The sequence below is a fragment of the Myotis myotis genome, unplaced genomic scaffold (genome assembly GCF_014108235.1).
Source record: "Myotis myotis isolate mMyoMyo1 unplaced genomic scaffold, mMyoMyo1.p scaffold_m19_p_8, whole genome shotgun sequence".
Lineage (NCBI taxonomy): Eukaryota > Metazoa > Chordata > Mammalia > Chiroptera > Vespertilionidae > Myotis > Myotis myotis.
The window spans coordinates 34788188-34810107 of record NW_023416390.1 but is presented as its reverse complement, the minus strand read 5'-3'; the positions used below and the strand labels follow the sequence as shown (position 1 = coordinate 34810107).

Sequence of the window (21920 nt, the reverse complement as noted above, 5' to 3'; positions counted from 1 at the left end):
GGAAGGAGGTAGTGTCAAGGGGTTGCTGTCCTCTGAGGGCAAGTGATTTGATGCAAGCATTTCCCTTTCAAGACAGGAGGAGGAAGTGATAGGATGTGGAGGGAGAAGGCTAGAGGGCCATGGAGATGTCACACCCCCATGTCCTCATTCTGCCCCTCTTGGGGTTGAATCCAGTGGGGAGTGTGGTGAAAACGTGCAAGAGTACTGGGGACAGACCAGGACATTAGGGGTTGGTGGCACACCCCTGCGGACGGAGCTGGGGAGGACCGCGTGGTGGCTGTAGCTCCCAGGCCAGCCCAGCCAGCCCGGCCAGCCCGGCCAGGACTTCTGCTCTCCAGCACTTGTGCTGGCTATTGGGGTGAATCCCTACCCTGAGACCGTGCCCCAGCAGGACAGTGCTGAGAGGACCAGGGGGCGGGCAGGGTCTGGGGGTTGGTACGAAGAGGCCATAGCATGCAGGGTAGATGATGGGGGTCAGGATCTCAGTGTGGGTGCCAGCCACGACCATTCACTCACGGGCGATGGTCCCCACCCTGGAAGCAGACTCGACCCTCCACTCTGCATCAGGGACCAGTCAGGAGCCAATGGACAGTGTGTGGAGCCAAGACCCCATCAACTCTGTCACCTTGAGGGCCATGGGCTCCTGCCGGTCACCCACGCAGACTTAGCCAAAAGCAGGGGTGGGTAGAGGTGCTCTAAAGAGAAGACTGTACCCAGAGAAGAGGTCAGAGCAGCGTCTGGGATATGGAACCCACAAGCTTACAAGTTCTTGCTGACTGAGGGCGGGGACCCATGGGTGAGGTGAGGTAGGTAACAAATGAGCTGGCTGTTCTCTGCACAGCTTGTCTGGGTGGGAGTGAGTCTTGGCCCTGCCACAGAACAGCAATCACCTGAGAACACACTAACGCTCACCGACCAGGACACAAGAGGAGCCGGACCTTCGGATTCTTGTTGGCCACACACACCTGGACACAGCCATGCAGTTACAGGAGGCAGCGAGTTCTGAGCCGGCTACGTCTAATGGAACCAAGTCAGGCTGGCTCATGGCTTTGCTGCCAGGCTGGGCAGCAGGTTCCTGTGGCTGCTCTAACACATTTCCACAAAGGTAGTGGCTTGAAGCAACACCAGTTTATGACCTTACAGTTCTGAGATCAGAGGTCTGACCTGGTGTTCCTGGGCTGAGATGGAGTTGTGGGCAGGACTGTGATCCTTCTTGGAGGCTCTGGGACCTGTCCCCTTTCTTCCCAGCTGCCAGGGCGCCTGTATCCTCTGTCTGGCCCTTCCTCGGTCTACAGAGCTGGCTGTGGTGGCTGAGTTCTTCTCACAGGGACTCTCTATGGCTCTCCTGTGCTCCAGCCTCCTCCTTTCTCCCACCTGTCTCCACGTCCAGGTCCAGGGTCACCTCCCCATGTCCAGGTCCAGGGTCACCCCCCACGTCCAGGTCCAGGGTCACCCCCCACGTCCAGGTCCAGGGTCACCCCCCATGTCCAGGTCCAGGGTCACCCCCCATGTCCAGGTCCAGGGTCACCTCCCCATGTCCAGGTCCAGGGTCACCTCCCACGTCCAGGTCAGCTGTTCAGCAGCCTTAATGGCACCCGCAGCCTTAATTCCCTTTTGCCGTGTAACCTAACATTTTCACAGGCTGGGGGGACCTGGATGTGGATGTGTTGGGGGGCTTATTATTCTTCCACAGTGCTGAGGGGAAAGAAAGTGAGGCCTCGCTCCCAGCCGAGAGATTCCCAAATATAAAACCCACAGGCGGCCCCTCCTGAGAGCAGCCTGAGGTGTGTGTCCTCCAGAGGCTGGAAGCCAGGGGCAAGTCTGACCCCAAGGAGGGGCTATAGCCAGAGAACCAAGTCACAGAGAAGAGACAGAGTTATTAAAAGTAAGGTGACCACAGTAAACCTGCCTGTTAGAGGTCGCCGCTGAAGGAGGCAGACCTGGTGCAGTGAATATCAGACAGCAGGGATGGGAAGCTAAGCCCCTGGCATCCGAGCAGACGTCGGGAATTAGTGTGGGAAATGGAACTTGTTGGCGCTCTCTGAGGTCCTCTGAAGAGAATGACCGATGGCGACAACAATGATAAAGGGAACAGTGGTGGTGAACGAGGCACCGAGAGAGCCCCCGAACCTCCTGAGCGATCTCGCACCCAAACTCCGGGCCCTGCTGCCTGCTCTCTCCCTGCTCCAGCCTCTGTCTATTCAGCCCTGGAGTCTGTCTGGGTGCCAAGTGGCCCGCCTGGTGGTGACTTCAAATTCCTACTGTTGTCGTTGTTGTTGTTATTTGTTTTTAAGGTGAGCCTTGGTCTGCCATGCCTCAGGCTGGGCAATGTTGCATGATTATCTCAGGAATGCAGGCCTGTTTGCAGACGTTACAGATGCCTGTCACCAGCTGTTTGCCTTTCCAGGGCAGACTCCCAGGCCTAATATTTGACTTGTGGGCCGGCCCCTGAAAAAGGCATCGGTTAGGTAAGCTGCCATCCTCACCCAGGGGCGTGAGTCCCCAACTCCGGCTCTGCAGTGTCATTCTCTGGGTTTAGGAAAACCCAGTAATTCTAAACACAGTTTAGAGGCCCCTCGATAGCGCAGGGAGCGTGACTGAGAGGACCTCAGATGAGCAGAGAGAAGGCAGGGCGCAGGTCAGCTGTGAGTACGTGGGCCCCAGCGCACCAGGTGGAGGCCTGCTTCTGCCCCAGGCTGGCGGGCCACCGCGGGGCTCTGCGTCTTCCCGAGAGAGGGAGTGAAGAAGCTGGGACGACCGACTGGATGCTCCCCTCAAGAAGCTTACCCTGGTGCTCCTTTGTGTTTAGTTTATGTGCCATTAAACACGAAGCATGATCATCTATGTGTAGTTAAAGCCTTTTTAATACCCAGTTACCATGAATGACTGCAGAACACTTACAAGATAAATAATACAAAGCAGTATGCAGCCAGGGCCCCACCCACATTCCCACTGTTAGCAATTCCTGATACTCTTTAGAGCCGGGGACTGCCTGGTCCTCAGTGTCCTCATCTGTGACTGGGGAGAACACAGCAGTCACACTGTGGTGTTGCCTGAGCAGTAAATGAGGTGTTGTGAGGTGTGGTGGCTGTTTTATTTTATTATTTTTTTCTTTCATCCATCCCCCTCTGCCCTCCCTTTGGTAACCATCAGCATGCTCTCTGTATCTGTTTTGTTTATTCATTTTTTAAAAAAAATTCACATGTAAGTGAAATCCTATGATATTTGTCTTTCTCTGACTTATTTCACTGAGCATAATACCCTTTAGGTCCATCCATTCGGTCGTAAGTGGTAAGATTTCATTCTTCTTCATGGCAGAGTAACAGTCCATTGTATGTATGTAGCACATCTTCTTTGTCCGTGTCTATTGATGGGCACCTAGGTTGCTTCTATATCTTGGCACCTGTAAATAATGCTGCAATGAACATATGAACATATAGGGGTGCATATATGTTTTCAAATTAGTGTTTTTTTTTTCTTTGAATAAATACCCAGAAGTGTTATTACTGGGTTGAATGGCAACTCAATTTTCAATTTTTTGAGGAATCTCCATACAGTTTTCTACAGTGGCTGTATCAGTCTGCATTCCTACCAACGGTGCATGAGGGCCCCCTTTTCTCCACATCCTCACTGACACTTGTCGTTTGTTCATTTATTGATGACAGCCATTCTGACAGGTGTGAGGTGATATCTCATTGTGGTTTTAATTTGCATTTCTCTGATGATTAGTGATGTTGAGCATCTTTTCATATGTTTATTGTCCACCTGTATGTCCTCTTTGGAGAAGTGTCTATTCAGGTCCTCTGCCCATTTTTTTTATTGGATTGTTTTTTTAATTTGGTGTTAAGTTTTACAAGTTCTTTATATGTTTTAAATATTAACCCCTCAGCAGATGTATTATTGGCAAATGCCTTCTCCCATTTATTAGGTTGTTCTTTTTTTTTTTTTTTTTGCTTTGTTGATATTTTCCTTTGTTGGGCAAAAACCTTTTTAGTTAGATGTCGTCCCATTTGCTTATTTTTTCGTTTGTTTCCCTTGCCAGAGGAGATGTATCCAAAAAGATATTACTAAGACCAAAATCAAAGAACTTACTGCCTATGTTTTTCTTCTAGGAGTTTTATGACTTCAAGTCTTACATTTAAGTCTTTAATCCATTTTGAGTTTATTCTTGTATGTGGTGTCAGAGGGTGGTCCAGTTTTGCCTCTTTTGTCATAGATTTATTGACCATGTGTGCAGACTTATTTCTGGGCTCCTTATTCTATCCCCGTGGCTGGCAAACTGCAGCTCGCGAGGCACATGCGGCTCTTTGGCCCTTTGAGTGTGGCTCTTCCTAAGCCTTAGGAGTACCCTAATTAAGTTAATAACAATGTACCTACTTATATAGTTTAAGTTTAAAAAATTTGGCTCTCAAAAGAAATTTCAATCGTTGTACTGTTGATATTTGGCTCTGTTGACTAATGAGTTTGCCGACCACTGTTCTATCCCATTGGTCTATACACCTGCTCATGCCGGTGCGATGCTGTTTTGATTATTGTAGTTTTGTGGTACATTTTGAAACCAGTGAGCGTGCTTCCTCCCACTTTGTTTTTTCTCAAGGTTTCTTCATCCCAGATTAGCTGATATTCTCCACAAGAACTAAACCCCACGGGGGAAGGAAGGATTTAAAGAGAACATGAGCAGCAGGAATGTTGCTTTCCCAAAGGGCCTTCTGCTCTCAGTAGCTGGTTTCTTGCACCAGAGGCTGGAATCACCTCCCAGGAGCCTCACTTGTCGTCCTCCCTCCCTCTCTGCTTCCTTCCAGCACATCATACACCCGCAGGGGGGCCTCGAGGACAGTGAAGGCCAATGCCACTGGAACATCAAAGACGGAGGAGCCCCTTTGAGCAAAGCCTCTGTTGTCACCGTCCCTCTCCACACAGGGAAGTGGCCGCACCTATGGCTCACAGCCCAAGCCCTGCACTGGTCAACAGACTTGGGATCAGGATGTCCGTTCTCTCACACAAATGTCAATCCTGTTCAAGGCTCAAAGTTCATCCACAGTTAAGACCCACGTCCCCATGGCAATGCCCTGCCCAGACTCCATCCTAAATCCTTCTGATGCCAACGTTGTTAATGTCCAAATTTTGTACAACTTTGAATTTTTGATTCTTTGGTGCTCAGCACTGTAACCTGATGGGAAGCCAGGAATAACATCACACCCTGTACAGTAAACACCCCACTCCCAAGTCCCTGGTCGAACACGCCAACTTCAGGGAGAGATTTTATCTGCCTGGGCTAAGTGAAAGGCGAGGTGGCCTCCCACTTCCTTCTCCTCCACTTCCTGAAGCTGCCTGCCAGGGGGCCTGCCGCTCAGGAGCCAGACCCCAAGGGAAATTCCTTCCTGGCAGCTCAGAGGAAAGGCGCACGCAAGGTCAGTGCTGTTGGCAACCCTGTTCCCTGGAATAAAAACACATTCTCTTTGGAAAGCCATTTAGGAGGTACACGGTGGAGAGGGGCCAAGGCCTCACGCCTCTGTGTCCCCAGGGGGACTTTGAACGTCTTTGGCACAGCCTGGGGAGCCTGAGGCCTGGCCGAGGGGTCGGAGGCTTTGTGTCTTGGGAATAGTCTGGTCATACAGGGGTTAGTAAAACTGGTCTCACAGCCCCATGGCCTTCCATCCTTGCCAATGTCAGGGACCTGGGCAAGCTCATTTGTCAGTGCCGGGAGGTCCGCTGGTCTGACCCTGCAGGGGAGGTGCCGGGTCTTTCCCAAACCTGCCCAACATCCTTTCCAGGGGACCGACGCTCCTATTTGGAGAGAAACCCACCTAATACTCATTTCTGTTAACTCTGTAAATATAAAAGGAAACACTTCTTTTGTTCTTTGATTGTTTTCAGTTGGTAAACTTGGTGAGTTGTCTGTTTAGCAAGTTGCCTTTTGGCCAATTTGCTCTTGGTGAACTGACCTTGAGCCCACATGCTGTGTCTATAGACACCGGACAGGGACGTGATCTCCAAAGAACGGGCATGTTTGCTTCTTGGTTTCACAATTCCCCCCCTAATTACTGTGCTCTGTTTCCTGCTTTCCCCCAGACCTGGTCTAACGGTGCCTTCCCCAGGTGAGGAGACAACTCCATCCTCTCAGTTCCTCAGGCCATGACCTTGGCGTTACCTTGGGCTCCTCCCATACTCTCCACCCCACATCCAATCTGAAGGCAAATTTGCTGGCTCTCCCTTCAAAATACAAGTGACTGCGGCTCAGTAACGCACAGCCTGTAGAGCAGAGGTCTGGTCCTGCTGGTCCCCTGCTCACACGCCTCCAGGTCAGCAGAGGCCTGAGAGAAAGACCCAGGGCCTGTAAAGGTCCATGGAGCCCACATGATGCCACCATGACCTCCTCTCCCTGCGCTGCCTGGAGCCCTTGGAAGCATTCTCTTGGCTACTCCCTCACCTCCTCGAGTATTTGCTCAAATGTCTCCTTCTCAGTAGGCCTACCAACCCCCCAAAATACCCAGAGGAGATAACAAGGAGCTCAGTGGAAGCCAAGCGTTAGAGGTTGGGAGGAACATGCAAGGTAGGAGGGCGTTAATAATGCTTGTGGGCTTTCGCTCAGTTGGATGGGGGCCACCAACGCGATCAGAAAGGAAGGTGGAAAGTCAGCCTCGACTGCCAACCCCTCCATCGCAACATTTGGGCGTTTCAGAATGGATCCAGTCATTACCCCTTTGTCACTGTTCATTCTTGCACTTTGGTGGACCCTGCATCACCCAGTTTGGGGACAACGTTACCCTGGAAGCTGGATCAAGCTGAAATAAAACTGCTTAAGGCACACCTAAAAGTCAGGTTGCAGAGTCAGGGCCCTCGTTTTAATTATGAGGAAACCGAGGCCAGAAGGAGCGTTTCCCAGCACCTGGCTTCCGTCGATGCCGCTCACCCACCCAGTGAGCCCGGGGTGTGGCGGACTCGGGCTCCGTGGGCTCAGCCCCACGCACTTACTCCAGTCTCTCCTCTTCTTTCCGCCTCAGCTCAAAGTCCCGCTGCACCACTTCCCAGACGTGCTTGGCCTCTTCATCCGTGAGCTTGGAAAGGTCCAGCTTTTTCCCCATCGTGGCTCCTCGTCAGGCTCACACCTGGAAAATCACAGGATCATAGCGTCAGCCCAGGAAGCCCGCGATGCTGGCTGACTCACGGAGCACCAGGCAGCACCCAGAGTCCGGGTTCCCAGGCAGCCTGTGGGTACCTGGGCTAAACAGGCAACGAAACAAACCTGTGTAGCATTCCCACACCCTGCTTTTAAAAGGGATCGACTTCCGCCTCCTGACCCTCACACCTGTAGACCCGAGTTCCTAATTCTCTTTTCACTGTGGAGTAAGTGTCATGATGCCAAGGGACACCTCCTTCCCCCGTCCTATGCCGTGCTTTGTGATGGGACCCCAGGTGTGATCCCGGGGTCTCGCCTTAGGGGTCCTGGGAGCCGGAACAGCCCTGCTCTGGGGTATGATTTGTTGGATGAGGTTCCGCTGTGGTGACCGTTTGTAAACCACCTGTGACATCAGCAGGACATCCCTGGGGCCTGAAATCCATCCTCCCGGGAATGTCCGAGAAGGGACCAACCGTCTGCTCTCCTGGGGGGCCTTCAAGTCAAAGGGAAGATTCCACCGGCTGCTGAACACGGGGAGCATCTCCCTCAGGCTGCTGACCATGGAAGTGCTCACTGTGGGAACAGACTTCCTTTTCTTGCGTAAGAGGTTAATTATGAAAAGTAACATGTGCCAAGCAGCACTTGGGTACACTTGAGATGAAAATTTCCACAGAGATCCCATGCTGTCGACTAGAATGTCCCCTGGCTTGTGCCTTAAACTTGATGGAAAGCAACTTCCATTTTCTGCCCGACCCCTCTGGGTCTCCACCCTCAAGCGCAGTCTGACTGTGAACCCCCTGGGGAGGGGCCCTGAGTGCCAGGATCATCCAAACTGTCCTCAGTAGAGTTGAACTTAGATTCTGGATCAGAAAACATGAAAACAAAACAGATTTTTGATGCTTTCCGGAGCACACAGTTTCTGGGTTTAAAAAAATTGGAACAAAAAGTTATTTGATGGATGACTGGGATGTATTCAGTTCTGTTTTTTTTACCACTTTTGAAAAAAAATGTTGTATCCTAAGAAGCTCATTCTTTGAAATCCTAATTTCAGAGCAGAGGAGAGTGCGTGACCATCAGCTGAGCAGTGACATCCCCCTCCTGGGGATGAGGCCCACGCTGGCTCCTGGCTGCCGAGAGCGAGGCCTGCCAGGAACATGCTGAGACGTGACCGGGCGGCCACAGCAGATGGGGCACACAGCCGCACCCGCGCCCACGGGAACCGTGGCATTACGGCCTAATACCACCTTGAAGGCTCCGACAATGAGCCTGAGTTCTTAAGGAAAGCGACATGTGTCCACGGCACTCTGTGTAATAAAACAGTGATGTGGAATATGCATTTTGAAACATGCATCCCACATAGTTAACCCATGACCAGACTGTTGCTACTTCATGGGTTAGACAGAACCTGAAACATTTTTACCCAAGTGCTTATTTTTGGTTCTGGCCCAACTCCAGGGTGAGCAGCAGGGGCAGGGAGAGGACTGGAGGGAGAGGGACTCCAGGTTCCTGTGCCATGCGGCAGGGAGGCGATGCTTCGAGGGCGCGGTTCCTAGGACAGCCGGGGTTGAGGGCCAACGGTCCTCGACATGTTCTTTATATATTGTGACCTTATCCTCCCATTTAGCAGATTCACAAAATGCTTAAAGCTTAAAAAAAACCCTATGTTTAGAAAATAATCTTAAATTGAATGAAGAATATGTTTGACTTCAGCATCTAAAATACACACACCCCAATTCACTGGCATTTAGGGGAAGTGCTGTTAGTACGCCCTCTGGCTTGCCTCAGGTTGGGACATGGACAGGGACATTGCAGTACGTGGAAGAGCCAGCCCCTCTGCCAGGCACAGCCTTGCCCCGGGGCCTATGTGGGCTCAGGGAGGGGACAGCCTTTCAGCCCATCACTCCCTGCTTCCTTGCTCACCCAGGCCCGATCTCCAGCTGGTACCCCTGACCCACAACAGTCAAGGGCAGCCCACGGAGGGTGCAGGGCTGCTGTGGCGCCTGGCCTGCAGGGAACCTCCCAGGATGCACGTGTTGGGAGGGCAGCTCCAACCCCCAGGCTCTATCTGTCCTCCGCCCCATTTCGGTGGAGATAACTCTGAGTCATGAGGTTCCTGAAGAAAACACTTTCAGTTTGCGCCTGTTCCCACTGCTCAGAGCTAATCACACTTTTCATCTTTGAGACTGAATAGTTACAATGCAGAGAAGAGGGGCTGACATAGAGGGGAAAGCGCTGGAAAGACACAGCGGAACTGGTTTTATAAAATGAATATCCTGGACCCAGAATACAGAATCTCAGTGGTGTGTCGTCTTTATTGTTAAAGGTTTGAGTTCATCCTTTGGCTGAATTAAAGGGAGATGGGGCGGGGGTTCCTCCTTCATGACACTAGGCTCCACCACATCTTGGGCGGCTGCTCCCTAAGCCTTGGCGCAATGGTGATTATGAGCCATCACCGCCTGAGCAAATAAAACCAGGGAGCCAGTCAACGTCCCTCGCTGAATGCCCAGCTAAGAGTGGCAGGAATGCTCGCTGACTCAGAATCCAGGTGTGAGGTGCTGTTCTTGCTGATAAAGGTGCAGGGACACGCCTGAAGGAACGCACAGGTGCCAGTTGTGGGATCTCTGCATTCACCTTTGTAGCTGTTTCCCAAATGCTGCCCCCAGAGCTGGGCCTGCCGCCCATTGGTAGGACCCAATCCCCCAGCCCTCATCAGCTGCAAAATGAGCACATTCCCAGGGGAAGTCCCTCCTCCCTGCAGGTCACCGGCATACCTGGGGTACAAGAAGAGGCTCTGAGGTCACTCCAGCACTGACACTGGGTGGGCACTCTGCAGCCTGCCCATTCCCTCTGCCCTCCCAGGTTCCTCATTTATACACGGACAACAGGTCCTGCGTTTGTAGCGAAGGCCTCAGCTCCAGTGTCCTCAGCAAGGATGGGTCCCAGGCTGAGGCTGCAGGACGATGGGGGGCTGAGAGTCAGGAGCTGGCTTCCCATCCCAGTTCAGGCACCAGCCGGCCCTGTGACCTGGGACAAGTTCCTGGGTCTCAGCTTTCCCATCTGTACCATGGACAACGGTCGGGCTCCCGGACCGCTCTGGCCCTCTCCAGCCCTGTATGATGCCCGGATGTTAGAATAGAAGGGGGGTGGCGGGTAAGAGGAGGGAGGAAGGGGAGAGCTCTTGGTCCAGAGGTTGCTTCTAAAAGAATGAGACAGTCAGACCTAGCAGACTGACCCAACCACAGGAGCAGCACTGCAGTCTCATCCAGGGCCACCAGAGCCACCTTTCCCACCTGCCTCCTTTAACCCCCAATCTCCCGCCAGACCCACTCAGCTGCTGGTAATTTCCCGTCACTAATGCCTTAATCAGTAAGATCCCCGCCTGCTCATCTGGGTGCCTGGCCCTGTCCTCGCCTGCGGGCCAATGTCTCGGCTCAGCTCCCATGGTCCGCAGGCTCTGGCTCTCTCCCTGGATTTCACCTCCATGGGCAGGGTCAGCCTTTGCGGCTAGTGGGCTACTGGGGGCCTCCCTTCCCCCCATTATCACTCCAACCTCTGAGAAAGAAATATGTATATAAGATTAAAACACAAAAAAGACAAAAAAGATCTAATGGCCCCAATCCAACTGAAAAGGAAGCGGGTTTTTAAATTTGGTTAAGGTCTGAGCCTATGAAATCTTTGGGGATTTATAAGGAGGGTATCGCTCACAGACTCTCCCCCTATCTCTACAACAGGGTGGATGGGCTGGGATGGAGCCTGGCAGCAAACGAAAGAGGATTTGGATAAACCCGGGGCTTCTGGAGGTCAGGGCGCATCCTCCCCTGCCAGGACACCCCCAGGGCCCTGACCCCAAGATCTGCAGTGCAGGGCAGCAGCCCAGGAGGAAGTATTTACCCAAGCAGCCTTGGGCCCCTGGGCATCCAGCCCAGTGCCAATCCTCTCAGGTCCCAGCCCCAGCTCAGTCCGCCCCCCTCACCCCCAATAGGGTTTGTAATTAAAAGCACAGTTTTCCTCAAAATGGCCTGCTGACCAGAGTATCCGGGTGAGGTTTGGGGTTCCGGGGGCTGAGCAGGATTTCCTCACCAGCCTGGAGCGAGGCCAGGGGATCACTGGGGGCCTTTCCACACCATTATAGCTGCACACTTCTCCGCGGACCCTCCCGGAGCCTGGGCCACCAGTCCTGGGCACTGGTGCCCAACCGTTCCCTCTTTTCCTCGCACTCACCGACTCTTTCCCTGGCCGTGCGGGCCCTGCTTTGGACGAACCTGGGCGTCTGGTCGGGGCGCACGGGGGCAGCAGGGCGCAAGGCACAGGGCAGGAGCTCTGGATTGCCTGGGCCTGGAGGGCAGCGGGGAGGTCCGGGTGCTGCCCGCTGGGTCACGTGGGCTGCGCCCCGCCCAGCTCCGGGAGCGCGGGCACCTCGGGGTGCTGGACCGGGCGGAGGGCCGAGCAACCCCAGTGCCCGCGCGGGAGGCGCCCGTGCAGGGCCTCTCGCTCCTCGCCCCAAGCCAGCTTCGGGGAGAAAGGCGGCGGCAGGAAGCGGGGTTGAGCCCACAGCTGGCGAGTCGCGTGACTTTGCCGGCGATGCGGCCGCGGGGTCCTGCCCTCAGTGCGAGGACTCCTGCTTGCCCGAACGTTCCGCGGAGCGCGCGGCACCTCGTTTAATTCCCATCCCAACTCTGCTGGGAGGACGCTATTTACTCCGGCTCTACAGATGGGGAAACGGAGGCTTGGAAAGAGCCTTAGACAAAGACAAGAACTAAGTGGGAACACTAGCTGGGAAGTGGGACTTTGCGCCCAGGGTTTCCTCGCGCAGATCCCGCGCCTCTCACCGCCTTCCATCCTGCCTGGCATCAGGACGCCCCTGGACCGGGAGCCCACAGCGCCGGGAGCCCCTCCGCGGAGAGGGCACCCAGTCTTGCCCACCAAGAAAGGTCCTGCAAGTCAGAGTCGCGCTCTGGGCGGAGTCAGGCTCCGCGCGCAGACGGGGCGGGGCGCACTCGGGGACGCGCGCCTGGGCTGGGCTGGGCCTCCTCCGAGCCCTGCCTTGGCTCCTGGGCGCTTCACACCCAGCCCTTCTCAGGTGCAGCCACCCTCTGCAGCTCACAGGGCTTGCACCGCCTTCCAAATCCCATCTTCTCTCTCTCCTCCGGACTTGGGCGCAGAAGAGCACTCTTTCTTCTTCCACTCACTTACCATTAAAATAAAATTAAAAATTAAACAAAAAGCACATGCTTTCCCCTGGAACTACTTTTGAAGCTCAGTTTCCATGTCTGCACCATGGGGACAGGAATACAAAGAAATCCAGTGCTGTTAGGTGAACAGTTGTTATGAGAGGAAACTAAACCTCCTAGGACAGTTGTGCAGGCGGGAGCACTGGAGGTGAACTTGGGTATTTTAGGCCCCAGGACCACATTAGGATGGAGGCACGAACCAAACACCGTCAACCCGTCTGTGCAGACCCTGGAGGTGGGAGCAACTTACACCCGTTTCCACAACCCCTGTGAGTGGTTCTTAGGTCTTTCATTTCCTTACCATACACTTCACAATGCTTGCAAAATTAATAGCGTCTTCCCAAAGTGGGTATTGGAACTGTAAGTTCCTTAATGGTAGATTTTTATTGTTGTTGTTAATCCTCTCCTGAGGATATGTTTTATTTTTGTTGTTTGCTTTTTTTTTTAGAGAGAGTGGAAGGGGGGGGGAGACACACACACACACACACACACACAGAGAGAGAGAGAGAGAGAGAGAGAGAGAGAGAGAGAGAGAGAGAGAAACATTGATGTGCGAGAGGCAGATTGGTTGCCTCCCACACTCGCCCCAAACAGGCAGGGGTTGGAGCCTGCAACCGAAGCATGTGCCCTTGACATGAATCAAACCCGTGACCCTTCAGTCCAAGGGCCAACGCTGTAACCACTGAGCCAAACCTGCTAGGGCCTTAATGGTAGATTTAAAAAAATTTTTTTTTATACTTTAGTATTTATTTATTTAAATTAGCATGTTTTCAAGATCTATAAAATGGATATGTGGTAATATATGATAAAGATATATGGTAAAGAATATAAACAGTCTAAATGAAAAGTCAGGTTTGCTTATTCCTATTCCTCAGAGGCAATCTTGATGAATACTGTCTGTGTTTCCTTCTGCAGTTTGTGTGTGTGTGGTTAAGCATGTGGGCTCGCCAAGCAACTGCAAGCATTAGACGCAGGGCTGGGTGTGTTATCCTGGCTGTGTTTACAGAAATCTGCTCTCCTGCCCCTTCAGGGCAGGTGGTGCTGATGCCCAGTCCCAGAGTTTAATGGTAAGGGTGCCAGTGTAGGTTTTCCAGATAATAAGAAAAAACAGGCTGTCCAGTTAAACTTGAATTTTACAGAAACAATGAACAGAGTTGTTTTGTTTTGTTTTTTAGTATAAGTGCATTCTAAATATTTCATGGGGTATACTTATTTATAAAAAATATAATTTATTTTTCTGAAATTCAAATTGAATTGGGAATCTTGTATAGACCCCAGAGTTGTAACGGGAACACCCTGAAAAGGTTTCCTATGCCAAAGTCAACGTCCTGATAGGTGGAGCCCTGTGCCCTGGGATGGGGACATTTGGGTGGACGAGTCTGAGTTTGAACCCCTTGATTACCCAGACTCCTCTGGGCACGGAGCAGCCCCTTTCCTCTTCCCAGAGGTGCTGGTGCCCAGACACTGTGCGAACACCTCCCCTGAGAAGGACGCCTTACAATAGGATGTTTGTTCCCAAGACCTGTCCCCATCTCTCCTTATTTCCTCTAGAACAACGACTAGGGCCAGGTCTCAGCAAAGCCCAGGTGGGAGAATAAAGTTCCTGCTCTGGGAATAAATGGCATTTTCACTGACAAAATCATGGTCCTGGATACTGTGTATCACCAAACACAGGGGAAATGTGTACAGATAGACCTCGAGTATCACCAAACACAGGGGAAATGTGTACAGATAGACCTCGAAGATACTGCATTGAGTTTACTGATTTGGGAGAAATCTCCTTATCTCAAGACTTGTTTCCCTGGCCAGGACACTTGGAAATTATCCCAGTACATTGCTGAGATAGCTCTGCAAGTGTGGGCGCAATGGAAAAGAGGTGCAGATGCTGCTGCCTTGCTAGAGCATGGAGTAAGAGCTTAGCAGGCTTATGGGGCAGGAGTGAGAGAACGGATGTATTACGTAAGACCAGACACTCCACCAGGACTCTGTTCCCTGAGGGCCCAGAGGACCCTCCCCTCACCAGCCCCTGAGCAAGTGACCTGGAAGGCTGATAGGTGGGCATGAGGCTCGGAGCGTGGGAGGGTTCTGCCCAGGATGGGAAGACTGGAGACTGAGGCACGTGTGGGACCTCGGGAGTGGGAATCATGTGTGAGTCTTGCATCTCATGTCAGCGCTCACCAGAGGCCGTCTACTAAAGAAGGGACGCTGAGCGAACAGTGTGCTGTGGCCGTGGGCCTCTGTCCTTAGGACAGCGAAACTTCCTCTCTTTTCTTCCCTCTTTCCTGCATGCTGACCCCCGTCTACCTTTGCTGAGGATACAGCAAAGGATGAAGGTCAGAGGCATCCTCCAGGGCTGGTCCCTGACATCACCAGGGCTGGCGGCCTCCAAACTGATGTCTTGTTCCTCTGGACATCCGGCCCTGGATATCGGCTTGAGAATGGGCAGAGTGGACCCTGCAGGACGAAGCCTATGGTCAGGACAGCGCCTTATGGCCAGGACAGCCTCAAGCCACTTCTGGTCATTTTCTGCCGTGACTCCTCCGCACCGACAGAGGGCGAAAGAGGCAGATAGCGGGAGGCTCTCAGGGCGCGCCGTGCCCAACGTCCTGCTCTAAAGGGGCGCAGGGCCAGGCGTTTAACCCCCGAGGCGGACCCTGGAGCCCGGTCTCTTCTGGGAGGTCTCAGTTTCCCACCCTGAACACGGGGCCCCTTCCTGAGCTCTGAGGTCTGAGCTCCTAAGACAAGGCGAGCCTTTGGTGAAGTGCAGTGTAGTGCGGGTGAGGTCTCCATGCAAAACGGGAATGAGATCTCCATGCAAGGCGAGGTCTCGGTCCAGCGCGAATAATATCGGAGGTCGCCTTTCACCCCCTCACAAGCGGGTCTCCGTCCTCCACGCCTCCCCCTGAGTCCACCCACCGCCCCATCTGAGCCTGGATCTGGACTCAAAGGCTTTCCGTTTGTGGCCAAAGAGCTTAACTCAAACGCATAATTAAAGGCAGGGATGCGGTTTTTGCTGGCGGTGAGTCCCTCACAAGCATGCAGGCGCCCCGCCTCCGCGTCTGACCCGTGGGGTGGGGCTGGACCAGGGCCCCCACCCCAGGAGGAGCCAGTGTGGCTGCAGGAAGACCTGGGATCCAGGCCCTCAGCCCCCCAGTCCTTCTTACTCAGGACCCTTAGGGGCCCCTTGACACCCACCCGGCTGCATTAAACTCCTTCTTGGGCCTCTGAGCCCCCAGCCCTTTCACGAGGAGACCCTCAGGAAAAACCGCGCTGCTACCTGAGCCAGTAGAAACCTGGGCCTTTAACCCCGGACCTCTGCATACATCAGGTGACCTGTTCTTTCTCCCTCCCCGTGTTTGATTCCGAATGAAACCAGACCGAGCCAGAAGGATGTTAGGGAAGTCCAGCCCTCCATAAGAGCTTTTATCCACAGTAGTTATTTGAATGCTTATTTTGAGACTGTTTTTAATAGCAAATTTTACAAAAAGCTCTCATTTCTTGGTGTCCCTGCCTGGTTTGTTGGTGGCCCAAGTCCCGGTATGCAGGGTCTCTTAGGAACTCATGCCCCGGCAGGGTTGTTACTCAGGACTACTGGGAGCCACATCAGTGCTTTGCATCCTGACTTTCTGCTCCTGGAGTTCCCCTAAGGGAGCCCTTGAACTTCCCAGGGAGGGGGAGTCAGGAGCGCTGGGCCTTCCCTCCAGCCCATCCCAGAGTCAAGATCCTGGCTTGTAGCCCATCGCAGCCCTAGGGCCAGGAGGATGCAGAGGCGTCCGGGGGGCCTCCAGGGATGCTCCCATAGCCGTCCCCACAGCCACTGGGTCTGAGGCCAGGCCAGGCTGCCCTCTCCCTCCCCACCCCCAATGAGCAGCTACTGCTGGGAAATCCTTCTGACTCCCAGCTCCTTCCCTTCTGGCCTGAACACAGGTGGCCCAGTCTCTTCCTTGGGCCAGAGCAGAAGGCAGACTCACTTAGGCCACAGATGCAGGGCAGGGGCAGGGTGGGCCAGGGGGGCCTGGTAGGGGAGGGGGCCAGACATCGTTTCTAGGTCTTGGAGGCAGATGGCTGGGACCTGGGTCTGCTATTTCCTAGGAAACAATGGGAAACTGGCTGTGTTGACGGCTGAATCATCCGTGGGTTGTGTGGTTTCTGGCGTGGGGCCTGTGCTATGGCTGTGGGAACATGTGCCCTGGGTTCTAGGCGATTGAGTGAGGGCTCTGTAGAGAAGTATTTCGAGAAGCTCTCCTCATTGTCTGTTCACACCCAGAACCTATGACTGAGGGGCTCGCCAGGGGGTGGGGGTGGGGGGTGGGGGGTAGGAGTAGGGGTGGGGCGGGGGTGGGGGCCTAGGCAGCTCTGGGACCTCTGCCTTACACCTGGATTGTATGCATCTGGTCTGTCCTGTGCTCCAGCCCCACCCAGTGGGACACTGTTAGCCCCACAGTGAAGTGAGGGGCTCCCAGTTGAGAACAAAGCCCACACTCTTGTCCTGGCCTTGTAGGGGCCAAAGCAGCTCGCCTGGGCTCTCTCCTGTTGCTTCTTCTATTCTAAGCCCTTCCTTCATTCCACTGTCCTCAGCTGTAAGAAACATACTCTCTGAGTCACTCTTCTCTCTAGGACTCCATGACCTGACCCCCTTCCACCTTCTCTAGGGATCCTAGTGCAGGATCCCTCTGTGCCTCCTTTGACCTTGGAGTGTAGCAGACAGTTACCCTGGGAGCTCCCCTCGAGTCCTGGGGTCACAGGCCTGACCTTGAAATCTGTGCCTACCGGGCGGGGGTGGAGGTGGGGGTGCGGGGCTCATCTGGGAACTGAGGGAAGAACCATTGTCCCAGAGGGCAGTCTGCAGGAGCCCGATGAGTCTGCTGGCCTCTGTGTGTCCAGCTGCTTCACCAGGTTCCTGGGAGAGCTTCCTGCTGAGCCTGGGCACACTCAGCCCCTCCTTTAATGACAGACCCCCCAGGCCAGCCTGACTCACTGTGCTATCAGCTCAGCCCCGCTGCCCTCTGGTGCCCTCTCCTGGCCAGAGGGGGTGACTGCGGCTGGCCCTGCAGCCCAGGGGCGCATTCAGGAAGAGCAGCCACCACAGACTTGTGTCTACTGACTTGTCCGCCCACCCTGACCTGGAGCCCGCATTGAGCCCACGCAGCCCTGCCCGCGCCCACCGCGAGGTGCTTGGGTGGCTGTCAGGAGGCAGCGCCATCTGATCTCCATTAGTGTCTGCAGCACCTACAATGGCAGATGCCTCTGTCATTGAGCAGACCTATGTGGTGGCCTGAGCGCTTTAATGTTTTTATTCTTATGCTTACGCTGGAGGGCTTGCCACGTCTCTAGGTGTCTGGTTTCAGCTTGATGGTCTATGGTTGATTTCACAGGCAGAATGATCTCAGATGTCTGGTTGCTGGAGTCAGCACTTCTGCCAAAACGTCCCTCGTGTCAAATCGGGAATGGACGATTGTTGGGCTGGAAAGCACTCCTCCTGGGGCTTCTCAAGGCAGGTGTCAGTGCCCGCCAGGTGCGTGGGTGTCCCTGCGTCCAGCCAGCTGTTCCCGGGCGCTGAGCCTCGCTCCCACGCCTCCCTCTCTCCCTCTCTCAGACAAGGCGCTTGTTTCCAAGTTGAGCAGCTCACTTGTTGAGAGTTTGTTGCAAAAGACCTAGGGAAGACGATGGCCGTGCCTCTCTACAATTCCATCTTAACTGAAGTAGGTCTAGTATCCCACCCTGTTGTTTAATTTGGTTCTTTTCTTTCGGTCCTATGAGTGTTATCAAAGCTAAGGACTCCGGCTGCTAGTCTTTCTAAAGATTGCCATCATGGGCTCAGCTGCATCGAGTTAAAAAGACTTATCACTAGTATGAACTAACTTCCTTCCTTCCTTCCTCCCCCCACTTTCTTCTTTTCTATTACTACTTGTATTAGTCACTTGGGCTGCAGACTGGGTGGCTTAAACAACAGAACTTCATTTCCTCAGTTTTAGAGGTTAGATATCCAAGGTCAAGGTTCCCATCACTTTCTTCCTGACGGAGATGGCCGCCTTCCCGCTGTGCCCTCACATGGCCTCTCCTCGGGGAGTCTGCCTGCAGAAGGATTTGTGGTCCCTCTCCCTCCTCTTATCGGATCAGGGCCCCTCACTTGAGGCCTCATTAAACTTTATGTACATCCTGATAAGTCCTGTCTCCAAATACAGTCCCTCTGAGGGTTAGGGTTCAACATGAATTTTGGGGACACACATGCAGCATTCAGTTATCAACACTACTCATCTGTTATAAGATAAGAATAAAACACAGCGTTCTAATAATAGCCCTTCCCCACCCTTCAGGTAAACATGCCAAAGCTGTTGGCTGAGACAGGCGGTTTCCCCAGGTGAGAGTCTGACCTGCTGGGAGCACCCGGTGTGCAAGAATCCAGGCTAGCAGTGAAGGCTCCATGTGTCAAGCGGACTGCAGGTCAAGGGCAACCAGCCCCACGTCAGCTCTGGGGCCCTGTCTCGGTTTGTGTCCCTGAGCACATTTGGTGCAAATACTTTATTTTTGGAGGAGACCCCAGGGGAGCCCCTATGAGGGACAGGGGAATTAGCCCAGGGAACTGAGGTGATAAAGTATAGTATTATGAAGCCAGTTACCACGGTGGGCAACTTGAGCCCTGCCTGGGAGTTATCCCAGCCTGAGTTGAGGGAGCTGGGATTTTACCCACCAACTCCCTGTCCATCAGGGAGGAGGCTCCTACCAGCGGGGAAGATGCCTCAGGTATAAAGTCTTGGGTTACCAGTAAGTAGCATAGCCAGAGATAAATGCTAGAGGGATGGCACTGATGACATCCCTCCCCTGTAGTTCCTCCTGTGCTCGGTGTCCCTGAGGCCCACTGGCCAGGGCCTCTGCCGAAATGTCCTGCCCTGGTTGCCAGAGCTCCAGTTCCCTGGGCCTAGAGCCCTACCCCACTCCCACCCACTTAATTAGGGTACTCCTAAGGCTTAGGAAGAGCCACACTCAAGGGGCCAAAGAGCCGCATGTGGCTCGCGAGCCTTTCCCATGCCCCTGCCCAAGGATTGCACCCACCCTTTGTTCTCCAGGTGTGACTGGGCTCAGGACTATACTTGCCACTCTCTTGTCTCCAACTTATGTCCCAGCTCTGGTGGGATCTTCAAAGGATATGAGGAGAGTTACATAGGCATTTAGTTCAATTTATTTTGTTTTCTTAAAAAAGAATGGGTTATGATGTATCTACCATAATCAAGACTGTATCATATTGACAGATGGGTAGACACAAAAATCAATGGAAGAAAATAGAGAAATCAGAAATAGAACACAAAAATGCCCAACTGATACTTGACAAAGGTGTAAGAGCAGCCCAATGAGGGAAACAGAGCCTTTTCTACAAATAGTGTTGGAGCCCTTGGACATCTGTGGACAAAGAAATGAACCTTGACTTAAACTTTACACATTAAACTAAAACCAACTCAAAACGTATCACAGACTTAAAATATAAAACCACTAAACTTTTAGGAAAATAGGAGAAAATATTTTGGACCAAGGAGTTAGTTGCCTGATTTGACCAAAAGCACCGTTCATAAAAGCAAAAATATGGATAAATTGGACTGCATGAAAGCTAAAATCTCTTGCTCTGTGAAAGATTAAGAGGGTGAAAAGAAAAGCTACAAACAGGAGAACATATTTGCAAACTACACATCCAACAAGGGGTTAGTATCTAAGGGATATATAATGAACTCTTAAACTCAACAGTAAAACATACCCCAAACATCTAATTAGAAAATGGGCTAAAGACACAATGAACAGGCTTGCTTTTTTTTTTTTTTTTTTTTCCCCCAAAGAGGACACACAGATGGTAAAAACACCTGGAAAGATGTTCAATATCATCAGTCATTAGGTAAATGCAAACAAAACCACAATGAGATATTGCTTATAAGAATGGCAAAAATGAGGGAAAGCATTTGCTGGTAGAAATATAGAAGGGATAGTCCCTCTGGAAAAGAGCATGGCAGTTTCCTACAAAACTCAACATGCCCTCAATACCTGGCTCTGTGATTGCACCACTCGGTGTTTTTTTTTTTTAATTAAATCTTTATTGTTCAGATTATTACATTTGTTCCTCTTTTTTTTCCCCCCATAACTCCCCTCCTCCCAGTTCCCGCCCCACCCTCCGCCCTCACTCCCCACCCACTGTCCTCATCTATAGGTGCACGATTTTTGTCCAGTCTCTTCCCGAATCTCCCACACCCCTTTCCCCCCCAGGAATAGTCAGTCCATTCCCTTTCTATGTCCCTGATTCTATTATAATCAACAGTTCATTCTGTTCATCAGATTATTTATTCACTTGATTCTTAGATTCACTTGTTGATAGATGCATATTTGTTGTTCATAATTTGTATCTTTACCTTTTTCTTCCTCTTCCTCTTCTTAAAGGATACCTTTCAGCATTTCATATAATCCTGGTTTGGTGGTGATGAACTCCTTTAGCTTTTCCTTATCTGTGAAGCTCTTTATCTGACCTTCAATTCTGAATGATAGCTTTGCTGGATAAAGTAATCTTGGTTGTAGGTTCTTGGTATTCATCACTTTGAATATTTCTTGCCACTCCCTTCTGGCCTGCAAAGTTTCTGTTGAGAAATCGGCTGACAGTTGTATGGGTACTCCCTTGTAGGTAACTGAGTTTCTTTCTCTTGCTGCTTTTAAGATTCTCTCTTTATCTTTTGCTCTTGGCATTTTAATTATGATGTGTCTTGGTGTGGTCCTCTTTGGATTCCTTTTGTTTGGGGTTCTCCGCGCTTCTTGGACCTGTAAGTCCATTTCTTTCACCAGGTGGGGGAAGTTTTCTGTCATTATTTCTTCAAATAGGTTTTCAATATCTTGCTCTCTCTCATCTTCTGGCACCCCTATAATTCTGATGTTGGTACGCTTGAAGGTGTCCCAGAGGCTCCTTACACTATGCTCGCATTTTTGGATTCTTTTTTCATTTTGCTTTTCCGGTTGGGTGTTTTTTGCTTCCTCGCATTTCAAATCATTGACTTGATTCTTGCGCTCCTCTGGTCTGCTGTCGGGAGTCTGTATAATATTCGTTATTTCAGTCCGTGTATGCTTAATTTCTAGTTGGTTCCCCAATATAAGATCGAGGGTCTCATTAGTTTTCTTGTAGATCTCATTAAGTTTATCGGCGGCTTCTAAACAGTTCTTGAGAGACCTTAAAAGTGTGGTTCTGAACTCTATATCTTCCATTGACAATTTGTCCTGTTTCTTTGTCTCCACATTTTGTTATGCTTCCTTGGTGCACCCCCTAGTGGTCTTTGTTCGCAGTCTTATAGTTAAATCTTGATTGTTGTAGCTAATTCCAGGGAGGGTTTGACCTCCAGGCCAAGTGGCTATGAGAATCAGCTGTGTCAGCTGTGAGAGAACTTCTGTCCTCTAGGGAGGTGCTAATCTAGCCTTTGCCTGAGGCTATCCGGCAAATGCCTCTGTGCAGGGCTTGGGCGGGGCGGGTCACACAGGATCAACAGGGTGGGCCGGAGAGAGCAGTTATGGCGGCTCTCAGTCCTGTCCCCAGGGGCTCTGCCTCTCTG

General features: G+C 52.2%; 1 protein-coding gene across 6 annotated transcripts in view; it reads right to left on the bottom strand.

Annotated features, from left to right (window-relative positions):
* Positions 1–12089, bottom strand: part of MLPH (melanophilin) — a 36069-nt gene extending 23980 nt beyond the window's left edge. Inside the window, exons 1-3 of one of the 6 annotated variants that reach the window (XM_036319573.1) lie at positions 11342–12078; positions 9892–10070; positions 6976–7109 (exon numbers count right to left, since the gene is read on the bottom strand). In XM_036319573.1, the coding sequence (XP_036175466.1) occupies positions 6976–7085 (110 nt within the window). In that variant the 5' untranslated portion in view covers positions 7086–7109; positions 9892–10070; positions 11342–12078. Of the gene's footprint in view, positions 1–6975; positions 7110–7593; positions 7678–9891; positions 10071–11341 lie in introns of those variants that run through there. The other 5 variants (XM_036319574.1, XM_036319576.1, XM_036319575.1 and 2 more) reach the window with 5 other exon arrangements.
* Between the last annotated feature and the right edge of the window lie 9831 nt (positions 12090–21920).